Here is an 8,114-nt window from a genome sequence, read left to right as displayed (position 1 = left end):
GGGAAGTTGTTTACAAAAAAAGAGAAAAAAAAAAAAATAAAAAAAAAAAAAAAAGGAAAAAAAAAAAAAAAAAAAAAAAAAAAAAAGGTACTGTTTGGGAAAAGATTGGATTACGTAATAGTGGTGGGATACATGTTTTCCAAATGTCTTCTAAATATGATTCTATATGTTGTGTAATTTGCGTGTGACAATCCTAATATATCTGACCCTACATTTCCCTTGCCATTTGTCTACTGACTGTCTCCTCAGTCTGATGACCTTGGGCCAGGGTGAAATGTTAGAGTCGTAAAGATCCTAAAGCTCTGTGTTGCTGACCAGGAGTGTTGGTCTTCATATTGATTTCAGTGACACGGCTGGCCACAGAAGGCTGACTCTGGCCCTTGTCTGAGCAGAACTTACAGCTTCCTCAGCTTGTCTCTTGTAGGATTTCACTTTCATTTGCAGCTTGTCCACCAGGTCCTGGAGCCTGAGAACATTCTTCCGGTCTTCCTCAGACTAGAGCAACAGGTGAGCAAAAAAGAGAGTGAATTGTTTTCCACATGGCAGGAGGTTACCAATTCCCCTTGGGAATTGYGTGCCAACATTCTGATTCCCTGGGAAGGGGGCATGTCAACACAGAGAGGCCTCCTGCCCTACCTGGTAGGTCAGCTCCTTCACCCTCCTCTCGTATTTGCGCACACCCTTCACGGCTTCAGCRCTGCGCTTCTGCTCAGAATCAACCTCCCCTTCCAGCTCGCGCACCTGCAAGGAGAAACCCATCCTTGGTGCTTCACTGGAGGTGCCTCATGGCACATGCTCCCTCATGCATCAACACCAGCCCTTACTCACCCTGGCCTCCAGCTTCTGGATTTGCTTCTTGCCTCCTTTCAGTGCCAGCTGCTCAGCCTCATCCAGACGGTGCTGCAGGTCCTTCACTGTCTGGTCCAAGTTCTTCTTCATCCTCTCCAGGTGGGCACTCGTGTCCTGCTCCTTCTTCAGCTCTTCTGCCATCATGGCCGCCTGCAGAGCAAAGGAAAAGCAAGAGTTGGAGCTAGGACATGACCTCTGTCCTCCAGCAGAATCTGTCCTCCACTGACAATGAAAGGAGTTCCCAACTCACATCTGTGATGGCCTTCTTGGCCTTCTCTTCAGCATTGCGGGCTTCCTGGATTGTATCTTCCATTTCTCCCTGAATGTGCATGATGTCTGTTTCCAGCTTCTTCTTGGTGTTGATCAAGCTGGTGTTCTGTGTGACAGGAAGAATATGATTTCTACATTTAGACCTGACTCTTCTGCCTTAAGGGCAATTCAAGCAAAGTATTTTTAATAACGCCTTTGAGGCTGTATCTACCTGCTTCCTGCCCCGCTTTTTAAAAGGAAAGAATTTAATTTAAAAAAAGACTCCTTTAAAAAGGAGTAATCTAAAGGAGATTTCCTCACCTGGGTATGGAGGAGCTGCACACGCTCACTTGCATCCAGCAGCTCTTGCTCAGCCACTTTTCTGGACCGCTCTGTCTGCTCCAAGGCTCCCCGTAGCTCCTCAACTTCAGCCTGCAACAGGTTGGCTCTGCGCTCCACCATGGCCACCTGCTCCTTCAGGTCCTCCTGTGTCCTGACAGCATCGTCCAAGTGGATCTGGGTATCCTGTAAAAGATGAAGCAGCAATTAAGACAATGAATCACTACTGAACAGTGACATTCACGATTATGTGTGCAGTTATAATGCAAGTATAGTACAATCCAAGCAGGAACCCTGCATTCACATATTTGGTTTAACAGACCTTCAGCACTCCCTGTGTGTTTCTCAGGTTCTTTTGTGCATCTGCAGCCAGACGGTTGGCATGGCTCAGCTGGATCTCCATTTCATTCAGGTCTCCCTCCATCTTCTTCTTCAGCCTCAGGGCTTCATTCCTGCTCCTGATCTCAGMATCCAGCGTGCTCTGCATGGACTCCACAACTCGGAGATGGTTTCTCTTCAGCTGGTCGATTTCCTCATCCTTTTCTGCTATCTTCCGGTCAATCTCAGACTTGATCTGGTTGAGTTCCAGTTGCAGGCGAAGGATTTTCCCTTCTTCATGTTCAAGAGAGGCCTAAAAAAAGAAAGGACACCGTTTAAATCAAGGGTTAAGCACTGTTATTCCTTCATACAAACTGTTTCCTAGTAAATGTATGCTGTACATTTTCAAGATAGCTATGAGGGGAATAAAAATACTGCCAGCCTTCGAAATATTATCTTAATACTTAAGAATGTCTGAGATAGCTATGCTCCACACATAGGACTGATGGTGACTATATAATTCTTAGTCACCTCTCCTTCCTTGTTCCTTCAATTTCTATTGAGGCAAAGGAAACTGCCATGTACCTCAGCTTCCTCCAAAGAGGCCTGGAGCTCAGATTTCTCCTGTTCGGCCTGCTTCTTTGCTTTCTCCAGCTCATGAATGCCCTTTCCACCTTCTGCAATCTGCTCTGTGAGGTCAGAAATCTCCTCTGTGGAGACAGAGACATAGGGCCTGGTCAGGTACAGAACAGGAGGGACAAGGCCCTGTCACACACAGGGGACAGGTACCCTCACAAGACCAGAGCCACAGACCCCTTCCGGGTTTGTGGAGCTTGTGAGAAAGATCCATCAGCAGCAGAGCGCCCAGAACTTACGCTGCAAGTTCTTGTTCTCCCGCTTCAGGGTTTCCAGGTGGTCCAGGGACTCCTCATAGGCATTCTTCATCTTGAACAGCTCTGTGCTGAGAGAGCGAGCCTCCTTCTGGGAGGCTTCCAGCTCAGCCTGTGTTTCCTCATACTTCTGCTTCCACTCTGACAGGATCTGAAGAGCAACAGGGCCTGATTATGGACCTGGCAATCACAAGGGCATGCTCTGTTCCCAGACTGCAGGGCGGGAGCCCATTTTACCTTGTCGAAATTCTTCTGCTTCTTGTCCAGAGCTGCACAAGCTGCGTTCGACCTTTCCACATCAATCATCAGGTCCTCCACTTCATTCTGCAGCCGCTGCTTTGTCTTTTCCAGAGAAGCACATTTGGAGTTCACAGCCTCAACATGTTCCTCGGCATCCTGCAGACGCTGTGCCAGCTTCTTCCTGGGAAGTGGTAGACACAGATCCCACGCAGTGATCATTACAGAGCCAGTGTTGCATTACTCAAGAGAACATTTAACCATCAATGACCCCTGCTGAGGATCTTCATCATTTTCTTTTATCAATCTATCAGTTCTAGCTTTTAGACACTGCCAAATTTCCTCTGACTGCCCTAGTCTCCTGCTCTGCCACATCCCAGTCCCCACATACTTGGCCTCCTCCAGTTCCTCCGTGCGCTGAATGGCATCCGTCTCATATTTGGTCCTCCACTGGGCCACTTCACTGTTGGCCTTGGACAGGGCGCGCTGCAGCTCGCCCTTGGCTTCCTGCTCCTCTTCATATTGCTCCCGCAGCAAGTCACAGTCGTGGCGGGCAGATTGCAAAGCATGAGCCAGGGCGTTCTTGGCCTGGGGAAACATTAGGACTCGTAACTTCAGGATGTATACTGAGATGCTTCTTGACAGTAAAAATATCAGGCACAGGCCAAGTGCACTGGGGGAAAATACAGGTAAATTCTCACACAAAATTTTAAAGCTAGGAGTGATGAATCCTTCCTAGATGTGCTTCTTTTCATGGATGTGTTCCTTTCATGGACATGGAACTTCCTGTGTTTTAATATACCTGTTTCCCCTTGTCCTGTCACTGGTCACCAGTGACAGGCTGTGATTATCTGCTGCTCCTGCCAGCAATACACGGCTTTAGAGAAAGCCTCCCTAGAACAGAATTTTCCTACTGTGGGGAAAGAAGTCTTTTACTGGAACAACGATCACCTTTACTTCTTCATCTAGATGTCTCTTCAGTTCCTCAATCTGTTGGGTAAAGCCCTGCTTGCCTCTAGACAGCTGAGAAATCAAGGCATCCTTTTCCTCCACCTGGCGTGAATATTCCCCTGGAAAGTGTAAAAGAAAGAAGCAAAACTCTTATTTTTCTATCACTAGCAATAGTACAACAATCAATGCCTGCAACTGTTGGTGCTACAGTGTCTTAGGTAAGATAAAACACTACTTTGAACCTCATGACTTGCAGGTTCACCGTGCGCACCTTGGGGATGAGAATATCTCACCTGTTTCTGTCWGCAAACGAGCCCTKTGKGTATTGAGKTCATTAATYGTGCGCTGATTCTGCTCCTCCTTTGTCTTAATCTCACTCAGCTGGTCTTCTAGAGTGCGGCACATTTTCTCTAGATTTGCCTAGGGTCAAACACATGGAAGGAGAAATAAATGCGTCTTGGATATAGGCGGACTCTTACATGAGAACATGGTTAGTAGATGCAGCCTGTATGTGATACCCTATACCTGAGTGCAAAAATGTGTATAAGCAGAACTATACCTTGGCTTTGGAGACAGACTCCATGTTACTGGCCARGTCATCAATCTCCATCTTGAGCTCACTCTTCTCCTTCTCCAGCTTCTGCTTSACACGCTGAAGGTTGTCTATCTGCTCCCCGAGCTCGGCTGTGCTGTCCGCATGCTTCTTGCGCAGGGCGGCAGCGGTGGCTTCATGCTGCAGAGTGGCCTCTTCGAGGTCGCGCCGCATCTTCTGAAATTCGGCCTCGCGCTTCTTGTTCATATCGATCTGGGCTGCCGTAGCTCCCCCTGCTTCCTCCAGGCGCTCGCTGATCTCCTCGAGCTCCCTGGAGAGGTCAGCCCGATGCTTCTCTGCTTTGGCGCGAGAGGTCCGCTCGGCCTCAATTTCCTCCTCCAGTTCCTCAATTCGCGCCTGTGGAACAGTAGGCACCCTTCACACTCATGCCCTGCTCCAGCTGAACCTCTGTCGGCATGAGAGAAGGGAGGGAACAGAGACTTGCCTGCAACTCCTTGATCTTCTTCTGCAATTGCATGCCCAGGGCTTGYTCATCCTCGATCTTGCTCTGGATCTGGCTGATTTCAAAGTCTTTCCTGTGCACAAAGAAATGTGTATTAGAGCACACATACACACCAGCAGAGTTTAAAAATTGCTCTGGAAGCTCACTCACTTCTTGAGTTTCTCATCCAGCTGCTGCTTATCATTTTCCAAGTCCATTATGCTGTCATGGGACAACTTCAGGTCACCCTCGAGTTTCCTCTTGGCTCTCTCAAGATCCATGCGCAGTTTCTTCTCCTGCTCCAGGGACCCTTCAAGCTAAACACAACAAGGCCATGAATGCTCTTCCTGCCACCTCTACCTCCACAGCTGTGCTATCATTGTCCAAAGACCATCGTCAGTTCCCTGACAGAAAAAACAACTCTATAGCAGATTTGATCCTACCACATCCACACGTGCTTACGTCATCCACTTGCTGTTCCAGCTTGGTTTTAGCTTTGGTCAGAGTATTGACTTTGTCCTCTTCTACCTGCAGGTCATCCAGTGTCTGCTGGTGGGCCTCTTGGAGGGCCTTTTTCTCTTTTGTGAGCTTGGCAATGGTTTCATCCAGGACTGCCATCTCCTCAGTGAGGTTTTTGACCTGTGAGAAGATGAGAGCAGGTGGTAAGTTAAGGAAGTAGGTACAGATGCATTGTACCAGCAAAGCACTGATTTCTGTGGCATGAGTAGCAAATTTTGTGCTGTACCTTGTTTTCGGTGGCATGCTTTTCTTTCTCAACTTTGGCCAGCGTTAGCTCAAGGTCATCAATATCTTTCTTCAGTTCTGAGCATTCATCCTCTAACTTCCTCTTCTTTGCTGTTAGTTCAGCATTGATTTCTTCCTCATCCTCTGCCCTCTCAGTCACCTCTTTAATTTTGGCTTCCAGTTGGATTTTGTTTTTGATCAGCTGGTCGCATCTTTCCTCTGCATCAGCCAAGCTATCTGCTTCCTGCGGGCAAGAACATTACAGAGTATTTTTTTTCCGATATATTTTGTCTTTTTTATTGTCAAAAATAAGAAAAAAATGGCTACTGTTTTCTTTTAAAAAAATCAAAATCAGCTCAAGAAATCTTTAATTGTCTTTGAGATACTTTTATGTCCATGTGTACCCCGTAAGTGTGATCACTGTAATTGCTTATTTAACTTTAAAGATGCTTTAGTGTCCTTTCCCTTTGTAAACAATGTAGCTTGGCTTTAATTATTTAAGTTATTTAGCATCTGGTGATCGTTAATGATTTGTGAGAGGAGGAAGAAGACTTTCTTTATTCCTTAAAATCATGACATGTACTGAAATTGACCTTTCTCTCACAACTTGAAGAATATTTTCTGGGGGGAAATGAGAATTTAGCTTCTCAACTGGAATCAGCATTGATTTTGAATTTTCTTGGATATTTTAGAGACATCTTGCAGTAGTGTTATCTGTGAAAATAGTTCATGTACTCTCAGGGTCTTCAGTGTAAGTACTGATTTTATCAAGGGAGAGGTCTTAGAGCATTTTTTCCTCCACAAACACAGTACCTTCATTAACTTTTCTTTTTGGAACTCAGTCATTCTAAACTTCATATGTCGGAAGTAAAAGCCCTGCTATTTTGAAGAATTCTTTAATTGGGAAAGAACATGCATTAAATTTATTGGACATGACACAGAGGTCTTGCCCTTGCAATTAATTTCTCATGTGCTATCTTTGCATTTTGTTTCTGTAATATTTTCAGTGTTGGTGAACCAGTGTACTGGTTCATCAGTACATAATATCAGGTTTCAGTGCATTATATTAAGAAACTTATCCTAAATTAGTATTAGGAAAATTGGTAGTATGGCAGATATCCTTACAACCAACCACATCTTGACAGTGTAGTCATAATTAGCAAACATGGGTAGAGATAGAGGTAATTCTTTTTGAGGCCTGCATTATATTTTCTGAGGTTAAAGGAGGCACAGAGCATTCTTCAATATATTGTCTTTGGTGAGCTCTTTCCTGGAACAGCAAGAAGACTGAATCTCATTGGAAGCTGCTAGCAATCTGCACTGGATGGCACAGGACTCACCATACCACTATCAGTTCCCATCTTCTCAGTTTTAGAGCTCTTTATATTATAATAAGGATTGTTTGCAAGATAATCTGCCTCTTGTGAGTTTCTTCTGCAGGAAGAAAAAGTAGGCTCTCTTTATATACTGCTCTTCCCAGGAAAAAACAAATAGGAACAAAAGCCATATACTCACAGCCTGCACTTGTAGCTGTAGGTCATTTTTTTCCTGCAGCAAAGCCACCATTTTCTCCTCCAGCTCCTTCCTCTTTGCTTCAGACTTTGCAAGCTCTTCCTTGGTTTTCTCAAATTCTTCCTTCATATTGGCCATCTCCTTYTCTGATTCTGCGCTCTTCAGCAAGGGCTTGATCTTGAAGAACAGCTTCATCCATGGCCAATGCTTGACATTCATGAATGCGCGAACATTGTACTGGATGCAGAAGATGGATTCCCTGAAATACAATTCACAGTCCTGTTATATACCTTGGGGTAATGAGAAATTCAATAAATATATTCAGTTCAGTGATTCAAATTCAACTGAAGTATCATAAGAACAAGTTAGAGGAATGTGTACCTCCTCTCCACCATTCTCTTGTACTCCACTCTCATGAGGAAGCCCCTGCATCTGGCCTGTGTGCGAGTGATGAGCTGTGCCAACTTATCATCTCTCATCTCCTCTAGAAGCCCCAACAGCCCGGCTTTGAAGAACACCTTGAGAAAAAGAACATTGTAGCACATTAACCCCACAAAGTCCAAAACACAGGGACAGAGTCTGTCAAGGTATGTAAGTGCACAAATAGGCCTTAATGGCTCTGAGCAGCCTCACTTAAAGATTCTACCCACCCCCTCTCCCTATGGAAACCATTTTAAGTGCTGTCTTGAGTCTCTACGCCCCTGGGCTATGTTGTACAAATATTTCTCTCCAGTTCATCTTCAGCACTGCCTCTGCCCTGCCATYGTCCCAAATGAACTGAACCATGACCTGCACACCAGGTCCTGGCTTGACCTCATCACTACAGATCTGACGGGTGGTTATTATGCCTGACAGTAGTTATCCTAACCTGACCTGCAGATTGATTTGCTCACTTCACTTTGGACATTCTCCTCATTGCCACAGAGTTGCCTGACAGCAGGGACTTCTGCTTGAACCTGATTAGCATGCCTGGGCCTGTCTTCCTTGCATA

At 45.5% G+C, this 8,114-nt stretch overlaps 1 protein-coding gene across 1 annotated transcript in view; it reads right to left on the bottom strand.

Moving 5' to 3' along the window:
- The window catches only part of LOC112955311 (myosin heavy chain, skeletal muscle), a 15,180-nt gene that overhangs the window by 585 nt on the left and 6,481 nt on the right, over nt 1-8,114 (bottom strand). The window contains exons 11-29 of the mRNA XM_026048587.1: nt 7,505-7,641; nt 7,127-7,382; nt 5,613-5,855; nt 5,330-5,506; nt 5,039-5,184; nt 4,871-4,961; nt 4,393-4,782; nt 4,127-4,253; nt 3,834-3,952; nt 3,274-3,470; nt 2,883-3,066; nt 2,631-2,796; nt 2,341-2,465; nt 1,760-2,068; nt 1,420-1,623; nt 1,100-1,225; nt 829-999; nt 637-741; nt 400-495 (exon numbers count right to left, since the gene is read on the bottom strand). Coding sequence (XP_025904372.1) covers nt 400-495; nt 637-741; nt 829-999; nt 1,100-1,225; nt 1,420-1,623; nt 1,760-2,068; nt 2,341-2,465; nt 2,631-2,796; nt 2,883-3,066; nt 3,274-3,470; nt 3,834-3,952; nt 4,127-4,253; nt 4,393-4,782; nt 4,871-4,961; nt 5,039-5,184; nt 5,330-5,506; nt 5,613-5,855; nt 7,127-7,382; nt 7,505-7,641 — 3,369 coding nt within the window. The remainder of the gene's footprint in view (nt 1-399; nt 496-636; nt 742-828; nt 1,000-1,099; nt 1,226-1,419; nt 1,624-1,759; nt 2,069-2,340; nt 2,466-2,630; nt 2,797-2,882; nt 3,067-3,273; nt 3,471-3,833; nt 3,953-4,126; nt 4,254-4,392; nt 4,783-4,870; nt 4,962-5,038; nt 5,185-5,329; nt 5,507-5,612; nt 5,856-7,126; nt 7,383-7,504; nt 7,642-8,114) is intronic.

The sequence above is a fragment of the Nothoprocta perdicaria genome, unplaced genomic scaffold, assembly GCF_003342845.1.
Source record: "Nothoprocta perdicaria isolate Ctin4 unplaced genomic scaffold, notPer1 scaffold_556, whole genome shotgun sequence".
Taxonomy (NCBI): Eukaryota; Metazoa; Chordata; class Aves; order Tinamiformes; family Tinamidae; genus Nothoprocta; species Nothoprocta perdicaria.
This window is presented reverse-complemented; position numbering and strand designations above follow the sequence as displayed.